The 17,725-nt window shown below is 42.2% G+C and overlaps 1 protein-coding gene across 9 annotated transcripts in view; it reads left to right on the plus strand.

The window, feature by feature from the left end:
* Nucleotides 1-797: 797 nt before the first annotated feature.
* The window catches only part of LOC118888700 (integrator complex subunit 6-like), a 49,758-nt gene continuing 32,830 nt past the window's right edge, over nucleotides 798-17,725 (plus strand). For 7 of the 9 annotated variants that reach the window (XM_036840061.1, XM_036840062.1, XM_036840065.1 and 4 more), the window contains exons 1-2: nucleotides 798-1,277; nucleotides 1,419-1,496. In XM_036840061.1, coding sequence (XP_036695956.1) covers nucleotides 1,167-1,277; nucleotides 1,419-1,496 — 189 coding nt within the window. In that variant the 5' untranslated portion in view covers nucleotides 798-1,166. The remainder of the gene's footprint in view (nucleotides 1,278-1,418; nucleotides 1,497-17,725) is intronic. The other 2 variants (XM_036840067.1, XM_036840068.1) reach the window with 1 other exon arrangement.

A 17,725-nucleotide genomic window follows, 5' to 3' on the forward strand; every position in this document is an offset into this window, starting at 1 on the left:
TCTCCCTGAGCTGCACTTTCCTTTACTGAAAATTGAACATAATGCCACCTACCACAATTATTTCAAAGACTAAATGAGACTAACGTGGGTGGCTGACACTTCATAGGTGCTCAATAAATGTGAGATGAATCAGAATCCAGGATGGCAAAGCTTCCATGTGTAAAGGCTGCACAGACACGACAGTGGGTGGAATTATCACAGGCAGGGCAATACTTCAAAGTGCTCAATGAAACTGAAGAAGCTTGTGCGCACAAAAGGCCAGTTTAGGTAACTGTGTTTAAGTTTTAGTTTCCTTTCTAAGTAGATATACGCGGAATGCAAGGCCAGCGACCGACTCACAAACACTGATCAAGCGTGGGGAGGGATCTGAAGGAATGCGAGTAGGTCTTGCCAGGAAAGAAGTTTGCTGCTTCTGAAATGTTTTGGTCTTAGCCACTGGCAGGATTGATCGATTGCAGTTAGCAAAGCGTCTTCTATACAGCCTGTCCAAGCATCTGTTTCTGTACCTCTGCACAACTGTTGCTCAAATTCACTCTTCCTTTCGAATTATCATCTTTGAAGAGCAAGAGAAAAGTCCATCCAAACCACCCTAAGTATCCTAACAGCTTCCAAGTCCTTTAAATGAGGGTCCTTAACATTTCCCCTTACCCCCTGCCTGGGTTCAAACTTCAACTCCCAGGGTTCGCCCAAGTCCCTCCCCTTGCCCTGTCATCTAATGAATATGCAAATAACATATAATTGGCAGCCAATGGCGTGGGTTCTGGTCACATGGTGCCCATGGTAGGTGAGCGGACAGAAGTTGTGTGTTGGTTAACAGACAGCTCTCAGTCTGGGGCGAGCGCTTCAGTGAGCTTGGACCGATGCTCGGGCAATAGTCCCTGCGGCGGCAGCGGCGGCGGCGGCAGTAGTGGTGGCAGAAGAGAGGAAGGGGGAGGGTCCCGAGGGCTACACACGCTCACACTTTCAAGTTCCCTTGGAGGGAGAAGAGGTGCGGCTGCAGAAAGAGGAGGCCAGGAGCAGTTCCATCCGTCCCGTCCCGTCTCCCCCTCTTACTCTTGCTCCCTGCACCCTGGCTCTGCGAGAGTTGAGGGTTCGGGTGGCAGTACGCGGCAGTGAGGGCAAGAGGGCCAGGAGAGTGGGCACCGGAGCCAGGGGTGCGGGGGAAGATGCCCATCCTGCTGTTCCTCATAGACACGTCCGCCTCTATGAACCAGCGCACTGACCTGGGCACCACCTATTTGGACATTGCCAAAGGCGCTGTGGAGTTATTCTTGAAGGTAAAGGGAGGGGAGGGGAGAGATGGGGAGAGTTCGCTAGGGATGGGGGTGGTGGAGGATTTAGGTGCTTCTGTAACGTTGGTATCGCCCCCTCCTCCCCCTTTCCCTTCGCGGCCCCCTCCGTCATCCCTCGTCCCTCAGCTGCGCGCCCGGGACCCGGCCAGCCGCGGAGACAGGTACATGCTGGTCACCTACGACGAACCGCCGTACTGCATCAAGGTAAAGGGGCCATCCAGGGGGTGGGCCGGGCGGGAAGCGGGAGCCGGTCGGCCTGGGCAGCCGAGCCCCCCTGCCCCCGCCCGAGGCGGTCCTGCGTCGCCCGGCGGGGCGGGCGGGGCGAGGGCGGGAGTGAGTGGCGCCTCCGCGGCTTCCGAGGAGCCGCGGCGCCGGGGGTCGGGGAGGGGGCCGGGGGAAGGGCGGCCCCGGGGAGAAAGCGCAGGAGAGCCGGGCCGGTGGCGGCGACGAGCGCAGCCGCCTCGGAAGATGGCGGACATTTTGCTTTTGTATGAGCCGGAGAGGGAGACCGAGGGCGCTGCTGAGATGGAAAGGAGGGAGGGGAGGGAGGAGAGGGGAAGGAGGGCCCGAGACCCGGAGGGAGGCTGCGGGCGGGCCCGCCCCTTCGGGGCGCACCGCGCGCGGTGGAGGCCGAGGGGCCGGACGGAGCCGGCGACTCCGCCCCGAGGTGCTGCGGGCTCGCGCGCGGGTTTTCCTGGAGCCCTGGCTCCGCCCCCGGCCCCTCCTTCCCCCCCCTCCTCCCTTCCTTCGCCGCTTCTCCTCCCCCTCTTCCTCCCGCTCCCCTCCCCTTCCTGCTGAGAGCTTGGCAGAGCCGGCCGCCGGCCTTCAAAGATTAGACTACTGCTTTTGCGCTTCTGTGCTCTCTAACCCACCCCCACCCAATGGAAACTCAGTCCGCGGAGCCAGCCTCCCAACCCCCAGGCCCGGAGAAACTCTTTTCACTTCTTCTCCGGCATCGGTCCGGTTAAGCCCGGCTCTGTTACCTTAGCTACGGTTAGTGTTTCATTGGCGATTCCACCCAAGCCGCGACAGGGTGGGGCGGAGAGATGCAGAGTCTGAACCCGCGGGGACAGAGCTTTTTAGAGACCTGGCCTACCTATTGACATCATAAATTAGGTTTGTGTTAGTCACGTAGGGGTTTGTCCAGGGAAAAGAAAGGCAGGAAGGGGAGGACTCGCTGAGCGCGGTTACAATAGTCAAATGCGATGACTCGATCCACAGGGTTCTGACCTACAGGAGAGAAGTAGGGAGCACTTCACCTCCCTACCCTTGTCCTAATGGTGAGGAGATAAAGAACTGCTTTGCCTGCAATAGCCCGATAAAGTAGAACTCAGACTATTAAAGCAACCTGCATAAGAGTCCTGCTTGCATATTGAAAATTTTAAAATACATCACCATAATCCTTGACGTCTTTCGCTAGATACCCTCTTTTTCTCAGAATTCTCTTAACAGGGTCGGGGAGGCACTGGATGTGTTGTAATCCGTTTTAGCCGAGTGAGGTGTTTGAAAGAATGGAACCTACCAAACTGAATAGTTGGCTATAGAGAGCGTTCCTTCAGAAATAAAACCAGAGAGGCTTTACTTTTGTAACTCGTAGCTTCGGTTAACAGTTTGATTAGTAGGGTCCCCTGAAGACCGGTCTGGTTTTGATGCTTTGTTTTCCGTTTTTGATTTATCTATTTAGAAAAATGGAGCAAGTAGACATCTTTAAGAATGCCATAAGCTTTTTAAACATGTCAGTTTCCTACAAGGGTGTGACCATTTTTTCCACATAGAAAAGCAGATGTTTGTCCATCCTAAGTATGAAAGTCTACACCCTTTGAGTACTCATACAGATAAGAACCCACCGTTTGTAGTGTGGCCATTTGAAATCCTCCTTAATTTGAAGTAGTAAAAAGGATAAACTACAAAGCAGTGTGCCTTTTTTTTTTTCTTGAAAGGAATAACTTATTTAACATTTTCCTGAATGCCAAGACTCATAGTTTAAACATGATTTTTGATCTATAAAACTTTTATGGCAATATTTACAGAATCTTTGTAAAGGAAAAAGAAAGTCTGGCCCCCTTCTTAACAACCATCATTACAGCTTTTTACCTAGCATTGTAATCATAGTGTACATATTACTTTGAGTTCTGCCTTTTCCACCTATTTTGTCCTAGGAATTATTCCCGGTTGCCACATAGTCTTCATACTTAAAATTTTTAGTGGCTATGTAACTTATCCATGGTATTTTAGAGGCTCCAGATAGTTCTGTGAACAGAGGGGAAAAGTTGAATTCTGTTTTTAGTGGAAATTTCATCTGTCAGCTCGTTTTATCTCGCCATCTTCTACACTACATTTTTTCCTAAAGTAAAAAACCTTCTTCCAAGTTGACATTGATCTTTCTTTTCTTATGCAGGGCAGGTATGGGAAGATACTTTGTATAATACTTTCAATTGCTGATCATGAGTTATCTTCTTTAGTCTTTAGGCTTCTCTAAAGTCATTCGGGTTTTTTCATTTTAATCTTACATGATAACTACATGTGCTAGGGAATGGTTCATGATCTTAATGATGTTCTTGTCATTTTGCTGTCTATACCTGAATTTCTAATGATATGCCGTATTTTGGTAGCATTTTCTTTCTGTGAGTCCCTTTCAGTCACTCCCTGCTGCCCGCCCCCATCCCTCCCCTCAGCATGTGGTAACTATTTGTTCTTCTGCTTTTAGGATCTAGCCATTTTGGAAGGTCTGAAATTTTAGAACACTTGGTGAATTTTTCTTAAAATTTAGTCTAATCTTTCACTTGCTAATAGCTGGGAGCCATAAATGTTCTGTTTTCTGTCACACTGATTATCAAATAGGTCTTTATTTGACTGTCAGCAGGCGTCTTAGTTGCTACTTAAAACTGCACTCTTCGCTGGGAGCCTGAGGTCCTTTCAGCAAAGTGATGTTAGATAGGGTTTTATTTGTTAACTTGTTTTTCTGCAGAATAATGTGAAGTGTATTTTTGGATTTCTGTACAGTTGGAGGGCCATTGTATATCTCTTGTCAAAGTAACTGCCTACTTATTTCTCAGGTCTTGGTTATATCCAACTCTAAACACTGCAAAACCGATTTTTTTTCCTAGTAGAAGATTCAGTTCTGCTGGTGGTGTAACAGGCGTGAGTTGTGCATTTGGTTGGAAGGTTTTTTTCCTAATAGGCGTGGAACTATTCCCAGTATATCCACTTACAAGCTCTGACAATAAATCTTGTTGTGAAAAGTTACTGTGACTGGAATTCTTCACTAAAGTATACTGTTGAGCATGTGAATATAGTATTTCACCCAGGACTTAGTAGCTTCTTACTGCATACCCCTTAGGACATGGCTATGTGCTCTTTTAAAATTAGTCATACCTGTTACTTGCAGTCAGCTGGGCATGGATGGAATTAAGTTTGATTTGGGGAACCATATAAAAAGCATATGAAATGCAAGTATTTTGTGCTACATCTGTTTCAAGTGTTGCTTTGTAGACAGGTTTTATACATAGTGTCACAAATGTTAACACTACATTTATACAATGGTATCTTTAGTGTACACAGCTGGGATGAAGCCTTTTAATATTTTTAAATTTCCAGTGTATCCTTATAAGACTAATACATGGTTTTAAGAAGTGGGGTGGGTTTTTTTTTCTTTTTCTTTTTTTGGTATAATAGTTCTTAATAGTTTTGGCTGAGGTTCTGCTGTCTTGTATGTTTTGTTTTGCTATGAGTCATAATTTCCTTTTATTCAGTGAATAGCAGAGGTAAGCTTGTCGCTACTACTAACTCTGAGCAAATTGAGGGCACCAAGAAGAAAGTGAGCCATGAGACTGAAGTAGATAATAAGTATTCAAAATGGTTTGATGTTTGAAGCTACTTTCTTAAAGCGATTTCTTTTTTATTGAAGGAAATGCTTTTTTTTCTAAACATAAAACTGAGTCATTTTTCTAGAAATAGCTGAAACACATGTATAAATCATGTACAGACTTTTTTTTTAATAAATAGGGAGAGTTGTTTCAGAGAAATATCCCAAGTCTGTAATTTGAAACAGAGAGCATTTGAAAAAGTGCAATTTTCCCTTGAGTGTTGCTTTTTCACATCCTGTAGCCAGCCTTGCTTACTGGTATCTGTGTGCCTTCGTCAACATGTATCAGCAAAAGGCAGTATTTTGGCTTACAGATTTAAGAAGTAAACCTATGCTTTTTAAAGGATCTGTGTTCCAAGCATTTAGTGGTATTTTTAACTAAGGCTTAACTTTTTCATATGCCCATGAGTATATTTTATGGGGCTTATTTGGAAAAGGAGTGACTTTTAGGGGAGCCTTTCATTGTGGTTGGAAGCTAAGGAAGTGGTTTTGGGTGAAACAGTGGCAACGTGGCCTGTGAGAACAACCGGAGGCAATGGAAGGTGCATTGAAAACTCAAAATGCCACAAAAGTGGGGCATTGACTTTTATAATTAGTTGTTCCTCCCCTGATCTTGCTTCCTTTTCACCTTCCTCATTGGCCATTTGAAGCGTGTGATGATAGTTATTTTGAGACGAAAAAGTGGGAAAGAAATCATCAACAAAATGAAAAGGCAACCTGCTGAATGGGAGAAAATCTTGTCAAATTATATACCTGATAAGGCGTTAACATCCAAAATATGTAAAGAACTCATATAACTCAATAGCAAAAAAACTAAACAATCTGATTAAAAAATGGGCAGAGGATCTGAATAGACATTTTTTCAAGGAAGATATACAGATGGACAGCAGGTACATGAAAAGATGCTTAACATCACTAATCATCAGGGAAATGTAAATAAAACCACAGTAATATCACCACAGGCCTGTTAGAATAGCTATTAACAAAAACACAAGTAACAAGTGTTGGAAAGGATGTGGAGAAAAGGGAACCCTCCTCCACTGTTGGTGGGAATGTAAATTGGTGCAGCCACTATGGAAAACAGTATGGAGATTCCTCAAAAAATTAAAGATAGAACTAACATATGATCCAGCAACTCCACTTCTGGGTACTTATCTGAAGAAAATGAAAGCATTAACTTGAAAAGATATATGTACCCCCGTGTTCATTGCAGCTTATTTATAATAACCAATATATGAAAACAACCTAAATGTCCATCGATGTATGAATAAAGAAAATGTGATATATACATACAATGGAATATTATTCAGCCATAAAAAAGAAGGAAATCTTGCTATTTGTGCCAACACAGATGGACCTTGAGGGCATTATGTCAAGGGAAATAAGTCAGACAGAGAAAGACAAATACCATGTGATCTCACTTAAATGTGGAATCTAAAACAAAACAAAATGAAAACAAAAACAAAACAAGCTCATAGATACAGAGAACAGATAGGTGGTTGCCAGAGGCAGGGGGTGGAGGGTGGGTAAAGTGGGTGAAGGGTGTCAAAAGGTACAAACTTCCAGGTATAAAATAAATAAGTCGTGGGATGTAATGTACAGCATGGTGACCATAGTTAACACTGCTGTGTGGTATATTTGAAAGCTGCTAAGAGAGTAGATCTTAAAAGTTCTCATAAGAAAAAAGAAAAAATGTTGTAACTTTGTGTGACAATGGATATTAACTAGCTTTTCTGTGGTGATCATTTTGCAGTATATACAAATATCAAATCATTATGTTGAACACCTGAAACGAATACAATGTTATATATCAATTAAACATACATACATACATACATAAAAAGTAAATGCTCCCAGACTTCTATCCAACCTGTGAATTAAATATAGTTTACTAGAAAGAATTTTAAGAATGAGGTACTCTGCCTGATAGCTCTTTTTCTTTGTGTAAGAGTAGAAGGAGGAATTAGAACTTTAGTGAAAGCTTATACAGAGAACCCTCTATCGGTCATGTGTATACTACTATGTTTATCTGCACTTTTGTTTGTTTATTGTTTTGTTTTGCAGCGAATAAAATATTTCTTGTTAAAAAAAAAAGAAAGAAAGAAAAGGGGAGATTTAGGGGTAGAAGACTAGATCCCTGGTCAAGGGAGTAAGTGCTACTTTCACATTAGGTACCAGCTGGGAGATGACTAGGGAGTGCTGAGACAATTATGGAGTCCTGTCTGTTCTGTATCCTAAACCTGTCTTGTATCCATTCTTTCTTATTTGCTCCTCCCTTGTTTCAACTTTCATCTGGACCATTGTTTCAGCAGGCACTCAGTTGGTCTCCCTCCTGGTCTTGCTTGCCACTGATTCTTCACCCTCATCGCCACTAGATTGCTGATTCTTAAAATAAAGTAAATTAAAAAGTCATTCCCCTACTAAAAATTCTTCAGGGACTCCCCATTATATTTCAGAATAAAATCCAAACTTCTTAACCTGGTTTTGCCAACAGTGTCTCTCCACACTCTTCAGAGTCACTTCTCCAGACTCACTCTGCCTCTTGCTTCTGTGCCATTGCATATGTTGTTCCCTCTGCCTGGGACACACTGGTTGGCCTGACATGCCTCACATCTTCATTCTACGTTCTCAAAAGTCATCCTGCCCCTCTGCCCACCCCTACTCCAAATAGTGTAACAACTTCCACTATGATCCCTTAACCCTCTGTCTAGAACTTAACCCAGAAAATGCTTCTTGCTTCTTCCTGCAATCCCTTCCTCCCCTGAAGGTAGCCGTTGGTCTGACTTTTACCACTATTGTGGTGATATGACCAAAATGGTGTTTCTGGAAGATAAGTCTGACATTGGATTGCTACTATAGCAATCTAGGCTTTCGTATACCATATGTTCATTCGACACCCTCTGTGGACTGTACTATACTATACTTGGGGCCAAAGGAGACACCAAGAAAGACTTGGCCCAAGGGGAAATTGGAATAGTAAAAGATATGGTCCTAGTCCTCAAGGGTCTTGAGAATAGTCATTGGAAAAAGGTGACTGGAGAATGTGGATTAAGATACGGGAGATGTCAACAACAGTGGACTCTTAACCAACAGATTGCAGGTGAGGGAGGGAGAATTGACAGGACCCAGTGATGATTCAGTTTATCCAGTCAAGATTGCAACTAGTTAAGACTGGATCGCAAAAGGGCTTCGAAACCTACAAGCTGGAGTTTGTACATTTCTCCTGGAATGAAGAGCTATGAGGTGGATTTGAAGACAAATAGGGTAAGGCTTGTTGTCTGTGTGCTTGCATGGTTATCATGCAGAAGCGTACGTTGAGGTGGGCTGGGGAGATGAGAGAATGAGAGGTGGGGGAGATCTAAAATATGTAGTTGAAATTGCCTAGTTTTGCATTAGTGCTGGCCACTTGAGAGCTTTTGACTTTGAGGTTAGGATGGGGGTAGGAGGGGTGGCAGAAGGGCAGGGCACACATAAGGAAAGGGCAACTATTGTCCTTTTCAGTTTGCCTTTGCTTCAGGAATATGACTAGAACTGTTCAGAAGACAGGGTTCTCAGTTTCACGGAGTGTTCCAAAATGGCAGCTGTTCCACATCTCAGGGAGAAATGTGCTTTCCAGAGACGGGCAGGATTGAAGGACCCTCTGAATGCGGGGAGGAGGGGACAGGGATGAAGAAGGGAACCAACTGACTTAATTTAAGTACTTAAATGAAAGCTCTTTGTAAACATGGCTGTCAGTTCCCTTTTACGAAGAGTGTAGATGAGAGATCCAGGCAGTCTCTTTGTGTGCCTATTGGAAGGTTGGAACACGCTATCTCCTGGATAGTGTTCTAAATGGTGATTAGGTTCCCAGACCTTCCTCCCCAGGAAAGCCTATTTAACCCTTAATGCCACTTAGCCATAGAACTATTGTGTTTGCTATTGTTTCTACTGGGAAATGGAGTTGGGTTTCCAAGGTGCTTTGTTAAAAACACATCCTTTCCCCCCCTTCTTCCTCACAACTCCAGGTGGATTAGTGGTCCCAGAGAGGGGTGGGGACACTATAAGAGCTCCAGCAAAGAGGGTGAAGGGCTGAGGTGTCCGTGAGTCATTCATGTCAGATTGGCTGTATTTGCGCCATTCAGTACAGCATCTGCTAGCCACGTGTGGTTATTGAGCCCTTGAAGAGGCGGCTAGTTTGAATCAAGATGTGCTGTAAATGTAAACTAAACACGGGATTTTGAAGATTTAGTACCAAAAGTATATAAAATATCTCATTAACAATTTTGATATTGACTACAAGTTTAGACAATATTCTTGATATATTAGATTAAATTAAATATATTATTAATCTCACCTGTTTCTATTTTTTTAATGTGGGTACATGAACATATAAAATTACATATGTGGCTTTCACTGTGTTTCTATTGGACAGCAGTGTTGGTCTCTATTTTTTCTTAACATATTTATGATGTTCATGTCCTAGAAATTGTTTCTGAAGGGGGATCCTCCCTCTCAAAGTTCTGTTTTAAGTGAGCACCTCCATAATGGAGTCATTTGTGCATGAAAGGTTATCATACAGTTCAGAGTTGATTGGGTTGATAACCCTTGGCCCTGGGGTAAAAATATGAAAGCATCCCATTCTTGTTTGTATTGAAAGCCAGTTTGGTTGCTTAGACTTTTGGATACAGTTGGTGATCCAACTGGTTGGGTTAGAAGTTTTTTTCCTGGGCTAAGTAGAAAAAAATACGTATGTGAACTCCTAATGTAACTACAGTAATTCAGAATTCTGTTTGTAATATGTGGTCACCAGTGGCACAAAATGTTCCATGCTTCTAGTGCTATTAGAAATATGTAACATATCCCTTATTAGATTTACATAGCTACTTGGCCCAAGAATTCCCAGGAACAGTATTCATCAACAGAAGGAGGATAAAGGATAAATTCTTTAGCTTGGCATAGTGTAAAACCTAAGAAACAAAGAGGGGTTTGTATCACTGCTCTTGTTGAAGGGTTTCTTGAGGTTCCCTAGCAAGGCCCTTGTCTTATATCATGGGAAGTCATCAGTAGCATTAAAAGGAGGGGGGAGGTCCAAGTGGAGCCATGGGCGGGCTCCCATGATTGTTGCTTTCTCTAAGCTCAATCCTCCTAAGGGGGATTACAGGAGTGACAATGTTATTTTTTGTTACTGTAATGGCTCCCATTTAAGGAATAAATACCAATGTCTAATTCTGAGCCTGGGTGAGAGTACAGATATGTTGATGAATAGCATGTATATGATGTGGAACCATTTTATAGCCCTAGTTTTAGATCCTCCTAAAACCTATCTTATAGTCAAAGGTGTTATCTGGCTTTTGCAGATATGATTCGACTTATATCTACTTCCTTATAATAATGAACAATAATATAATAGCTTTCTAATAATAGCAGCTGACATTTATTGAATAATGCTTATGTACAGGGCAATGTGCCAATGAATGTACAGTGCTTATTTCATTTATCTTCCCAACCAGCCTACATCACAGGTACTATTATTATCCCCACTTAACAGATAAGGAAACTGGGGGCCAGAGAGGTTAAGTAACACAACTGAATAGTAACCCAGGTCTGTCTCTATTCCGAAGTCTTAAGTAACGAGCCACTTCACTTTCCCTATCAACTATGGTAGAATATTCCTTTTAATAATTTCTCAGTGGTATTTTCTCATTATGGTATATGTCCTGGAATCATGTTTTTTAGACAGAATTGTCATGCTATTATTTATTGTTGCTTTTGATATAACAGTGTTTGATACTAGAGCAAGCACTCGATGAATGAAAATGACAACTGCTAGTGTTACCATTTTTATTATTTCTCTGATTCTTTGTAGGTGAACAGCATGGTGCATTTGTTTGTGAACCACTTTGGTCTTTGATATCACAGTTATGCCCCTACTCAGGGAAAGAGATGGAGTTGTTGGGACTCTCAGTTGATGGCACTTGAGATAGTTGGGGAGTAGAGGTTGAGCACTGGGGCCTAGGCCGAGTAGGCCCCGTGGGAAGAACGGTAGGCTTGAGAAAGCAACAGGGTGGTTTTTGGCGATCTAATGGCCTCCAGAAATTGATACATCATCTTCACCCTGTCACTCTCCTGATAAATGTTTCTCTTGTAGGGAAAAGAAAGACAGTCAGTGTACTCCACAGTAGCCATTTAGTTTCCTTTAATCCACAACCTGTGGGAGAGGCAGAAACCATTTTGTAAAAGGCCGAGTTTTATCTATCAGCCTGTGCCGGATCTAATGGTCCGCTCCTCATTTCAGCCAGATCTCCCACTCTCCTCAAGCCACACCCCTGCCATAGGCAGATAGCTTTTTCCCCCGCTTCCTGCTCAGTTACGTTGGTAAGGGATGAATTTCAGAGGATTGGAGGTGCTGCCAACTTAGCCACTGGGGTCTTAACCAGAGAAACGTTACACGAAGGCTTTTGTGCCAGATGTGCCAGATGTTCATAGAAAAAATAGAATTCTGTATCTTAAACCATATGTGCGTGATTATCTTAATATATATGTGCCTGTATCTTCAGCCATATGCACCTGCTCTTTCGTTAGTTATATCCTGCCCTGTTAAGTCGAATAGTTCACTAAACTTAGTACTAAGAACCAAACTCTGGACTTGAATGCTATTGAACGAAAGGCTCAAAACATTTGTTTGTGTGAGTAGGGAGTAGTATTACTGAGGAAAGTAAATATAGTTTATTAAGGTCTTAGGATTTACTATATAGCTACTTGGGCTAATTTACTAATGTTTATTCTTTTTGTCCTTGCCTATATTTGAAACTGTTAATGCTTCTTCCTTCCAGAAACTTATCACCTCCTTCATTCTGTTTCTCCACCCCTCTCTCTGATAATTCTTTCCCTATCTGCCAAATTCTTTCCCTTGCTGAATGCATCCTACCTCATTCATGATTTCAAATATGCCTTCTACTCCCCAACTTCAGCTTCTCACCCGGGCATCGCTAGCTGACGACGGGACATCTCTCCACTTGCCTGTCTACCCTGCCATCAGCTCACAGTTAGCATGTCAAACAGACCTCCTTATGGCTCTAAAACTATCCCCTCTTCTATATTCCCCATCTTTTAGTCACTCAGGATTGCAAGGTGGACATTATTCAGCTTTGATCCTGTCCTTCCATCTTTTTCTGAGGCCTGTCCCTTTGCGATGTCCCTTACATATGTTCCTTCAACTCAATGTCTGCTGCCAACACTTCAGTCCAGGTCCTGACTTCTATGCTTTGGCCACTATAACAACCTTCTTATGTAGTCTTCCAAGTGCTTCCCAAATTCCTACTCTCTACCCATACCAACTGCTAACTTTCTTAAAAAAGATGGTTTCATCGTATCACTCCCCCACTCATAAGCCTTCAGAGACTCCCCAGTGCCTATGGAATCAAGTCAAAATTGCTCAGTCTGCCATTCTGAGCTCTCTAGGACCTGCTCCATGTGTCTGTATAAACGTATTTCCCATCATTTCCCCACAGGAGCCCTGCCCTTCAGCCAGACCTCTCTCTTCCACCCCCTGAGTTTGTCTCCCCACTCCTGATGCCAGCTCTTAGACCATCAGTTAACCAAAGGGAGAAGAGAGAGAGAGCCAGAGGAGCCGGAGGCCTGGGGGAGGAGAGAAAATGAACCGAAAGCATGCCAGCAAGGGTGTGACTTGAGGGGGAGGATGTGACAGAAGGTGCTTTAAATGCTGTTATAATGATGAGAAGTTGCAGGAGGAAGGGGGAGAGAGCTGGACTCTGACCTTTAGTGGTTGATTAGCCTGAACCAGACCAAGATGTTTTGATTTAAATTGGCCTCAAGATGCCGGGAAGCCCTGCCGTTTATCTAACCAGTCCCTCTCTGCCTTTGTCTCTGTGGAAGGGAGCCCACGCAGCTAGACAGTGGATAATGGGATTCCAGGGAGAATATCTAGTCTTTAATACAGCCGTGACATTGGAAAGTTGGGGGTCCCTCCTGTTGTATGTCTCGTAGGAGAACGTGCAAGATGTTTGGAGCAAAGCGCTCCTTTTTCTTAAAAGCTTACGTGTGTATAGACATTGTAAATTCCATTTCATAGTGAAGTTTTTGAGCTATATGTTAGAAGTCTATTTAAAGTCTTCCTAGGTACTTTCATAAAAATTAGATTTGAAAAAGTGGTCATAGGATAGCCTGTCTGGTAGCTACTGATTAGACACATGACCCTGGGCAAGTCACATAACCTTCTACGTGTCAGTTTTCTTATCTGTAAAACGAAGGGATTAGACTAGATTATTTCCACTATTCCTTCTGAAAAAAGTCAGGAGAGAATTGTATAACTGAAAGGCAGGAAGTGGAATAATTCTGGCTGGGACGTCAGGGGTATTTCAGAATTGCTCTAATTTTTTTGGGGGGGGGGCGCTGCGCCGCATGCCATGCGGAATCTTAGTTCCCTAGCCAGGGATTGAACCTGCGCCCCCTGAAGTGGAAGCACGGAGTCTTAACCACTGGACCTGCAGGGAAGTCCCAAAATTGCTTTAAATTTTAGAAAACAGTTTCTGTAAGTGGTTAAAGTGCTGTATCACGTACCTACTGGTTAAATCGGTCACTCCATCTTATTGGTAAATGTCACTTCATCTTATTGGAGTCATTTCTGCTTGCTGCCAACAGTTTAACGTTCAGGACAGATTCCTAGCAATGGTTACCTCTGAATAGTGGAACTGACAATTTGGTGAAGAGATAGACTAACTTTGTATTTCTGTTGGGATTTTTAACAATGAATGTGCGTTACTTTTATAATGTAAAAAACAGCTCATAAAAATTTTTTGAGAGAATTTTTTAAAAAGAATTAGTCTGGAGGAAAGAGATGCCATAAGATCTTTAGAAAGTAAGGAATGGCCATTCTGCGCTCTCCTCTCTTCAACTCTTTCTGTAATGTTTGGGTGGCTTAGTCTCACTCCTGTCCTTGTGTATTTTCCAAGGCCACTTTTGTTGATTTTTATCTTGTGTATGTGTTCATAAAAATATCTCCTATCAGAACCCCAAACCTAAGCAATTGAACATGTGCTCTGCATGATAGCGTTATTTTGTTTGTTTGGTTGGTTGGTTGATTTTTGTTTTTGTTTTTGTTTTTCTAATAATGAGTATTGGTCAGTAGCTACAGTTGAAATGAACTCGGAGTGAGAGAGGAAACTTAACATTTATATCTGACCGAGTTGTTTGGTAAATTCTTTGCAACTCTATGGTATTTTTCTTTCAGTAACAGTTCAGTTGCCTCTTGGACAGAGGAGAAAATTTGGTTTCTACATGTTAGCGTCCTCTGGTGAAGATCAAATTTCTTTTGATCTTATGCTTTCACATGAACTCTGAGAGGTGTGCTACTTCATAATTTTATCTTAATTCCCTTGGGTAAGAATTGAAAAGTCATAAATGAATTTTGCAGATATTTTAGACTAATCCTTATGATTGTTAATCCACTAAAAAAAAAAACCCCTCATCCTAGGTATCTTAAAGAGACCAGTAACACAAAATGGTGAACTTTGTGAGGGTGGAATCAAACTGAATCATGTCTTTGCCTGGTTTACTTAAAAATATGTGGTTATGAGAGTCTTTAACCATCTGCTGAAAAAACAATTCAGCAGGCCACAGACTGTCAAATAAGTTTCTGCAATATATTAGGGGGTCAATTTCTAAGAATTTTTTTAAAAAGTAGAAGACTCAAGTAAGCTAGATTTCTTTTTTGTGGTCTTGGCTGGTAGTATTTCCTGAAGCTTATGGATGAAAATTGGTGGACTCAACCACAGAATGATAACATTCAGAGTTCTCTGGAAGAGAACTGATGTAATCAAATAAAATGGGCTTCGAGTATCTTAGCAAGTTCAGGACACTAAGAAGTGCCCCTGGGGAAGTAAATTTGACAAAAAGGAATCCAAGAGAACTGGATATTCTGTTTTGTTTTTTTTTTTTAACATCTTTATTGGAGTATAATTGTTTTACAATGGTGTGTTAGTTTCTGCTGTATAACAAAGTGAATCAGCTATACATATACATATAGCCCCATATCTCCTCCCTCTTGCCACTCCCTCCCACCCTCCCTATCCCACGCCTCTAGGTGGTCACAAAGCACCGAGCTGATCTCCCTGTGCTATGCGGCTGCTTCCCACTAGCTATCTATTTTACATTTGGTAGTGTATATATGTCCATGCCATTCTCTCACTTCGTCCCAGCTTACCTTTCCCCTTCCCCGTGTCCTCAAGTCCATTCTCTACGTCTGCGTCTTTATTCCTGTCCTGAGAACTGGATAGTCTTAAAACAAGTAATTTTACAAGAGAAAGCTTTATTAGTACACATAAAACACAGAATAATAGAATGTCTCCTTTGAACCTAGAACTGTATCAGTACCTTGAGTCAAGTGAGAAAACCACAAAAAAAAGTGAAATCAGACCAAATTGCTAGAGTAGTAAGGGAAAAATATTGCGTCAGATAGGGTCAGAAGATATAGTGCAAGAAGAGTTTTCAAAGTTGATACAAGAAGCGAGACAATCCTATTCTTTCAATGATATAGCGTCTGCCTAATGTGTATTTCATGGTTTTAACAACCTCCTTTAAAGTGCTCTAGCTGTAAACACAATTTAAAAAGACGTTTTATATGGAGACACACACAAAAAATAAAATAAAATAAAATACTGAAAAAAAAGACATTTGAACATATTAAAGTGATTTCAGCTGTTACAGTGTTCTGTTTACGTAAAAGGGCAAGTAAACCTCATCTTATATGTATCAGAATTGGAGTCCATTTTAGTTGTGAGAAGAAAATTCTCGAAGTTGAAAACTTTTAACTCGCACAAATATTCCATATAAAGCTAAGGGCAAAGACCAAGGGAAAAGTCATTTGTCTTCTCAGGAGAGAGAGTTGATTGGAAAAGCAGGGCTTCTTATTTTTCATGTCATCCTGTCCCACTGGTCACTTTACCAACACAAGAACAGTTTGTGATGACAAAGATGATAGAATGTTAAATTGGAGAAGAAAGTTAAGTTAGTTGAAAAATGCCGTTGAAGTTGATTTATTCAAATTGTCTGGGTTGTTGCAGAGCAAGTTTCCCCCAACTTGTGGAGAGCAGATGGAAAAAGGAAAATAGTTTATCTTTCAACAAGAGAAATGATGGCCCTGCTAAATTTAGACTCTTTGGCTTTAACTTGCAACATCTGGGAAAATACTTAAATCCGTTAATCATCTTGTTTGTAAGCACCTAGAAGAGCCCAAGGTTCGGGATAGCCCTCTATATGAGTTTATGAAGGGCAAATATTACCAGGCTGATTTCATTTCCTTTAATAGAAGTTAAAAAGTCTTGTCAAGGAGAGGGAAACAACATGTATTTTCTCTCTGCAATCCAGTGAGGCTTTTTATTCATTGTGAAGAGCTTGCTAACAAGCTAGGAAGCCTTGGATTGAATTGAACTGCTCTTCAGGCTAAGGTCCAAAGAGGCTTTCGGGTGCATTTGTCCAAAATGGGTTAGTGCAGTGGCTCAGCACCCAGTCAGAGGGACAGAGCAAGTGATGCCCTTCCAGTGAGAGGTTCTCTCGCTGCATGTGAGAGCCTGGCTTGTGACAATCTGTAATAGAGAAGGATTATTTTTGCTGTTTGAAAAGATTCACTGCCATTCTCTTTCAGGAGCTGTCACCCTAGAGGATTTTAACTATTCAACTGTTTTTTTATTTATACATATTCCATTTATATGGTCTTTTAAGGGGCACTTCTTCTGTGGAAAGCTAGATGCAGCTGCCCTAAAAAATGTTTTTCAGTTACCTTGGATGGAGAAGTTAATACCGTGTTCATTAAATCTGCACTATATACTGAGTCTAACACGATCATTTATATTTTGGAAAAGGATTGCAAGTGACCTTCAGAGATAGAGCAGGCGTTTACAGAAAGGGCCCTAACACCACTGCCACATGGCCCTCTGGCTCCCGAGTGCTCCTGCCACATCCTCTTCAAGGACAGTTGATCTGTTTTTATCTCTTTTACTTGTTTATACTTCCTGGCAAGATTTCCTTGGAGGAAAGGGTTCTTCATTTTAAAAAATAAAAATAAAATAAAAATCAATGAATCAGAGAAATGGTCCTGCCGAAATGGGATGAAGTTCAGGAAGGACAAGTGTTCGGATGCTGAGGTTTGGGGGAGCCATTAGTAACACCCCTACCTTTCCCTCCTCCATTGACACCAATGGAGAAATAAGACACAGGAGCCAGCCAGAATTCTAAGTAACAGCGTTATTCCTGAGAAAAGCTAGACTGGAGGGTATAACTTAGATGTGTGTTCATAAAAAGCTTCCAAATAGTTTGCATGTTGACAGACCTCCACTACAGTTCTGTCATAGGGGCAAAACCTACCCTTTAAACACCATATGGCAGAGAACATACCAGATAAGGACATGGAAATAGGGGTGCAGAGAGTAGTAGAAAATATTTCTTTTAGGCTTTGCCCTTCTGAGGAAAGGAGTACAGACTCTCTCCTTTTTGTGGTGGTATGAGTAGGGAATAAAAGGCTAGTGGGCTAGTCCGTAGAGCTGCGGGGAGAACCCAAGTCATTGACAGACTG

Source organism: Balaenoptera musculus, chromosome X, assembly GCF_009873245.2.
Source record: "Balaenoptera musculus isolate JJ_BM4_2016_0621 chromosome X, mBalMus1.pri.v3, whole genome shotgun sequence".
Taxonomy (NCBI): Eukaryota; Metazoa; Chordata; class Mammalia; order Artiodactyla; family Balaenopteridae; genus Balaenoptera; species Balaenoptera musculus.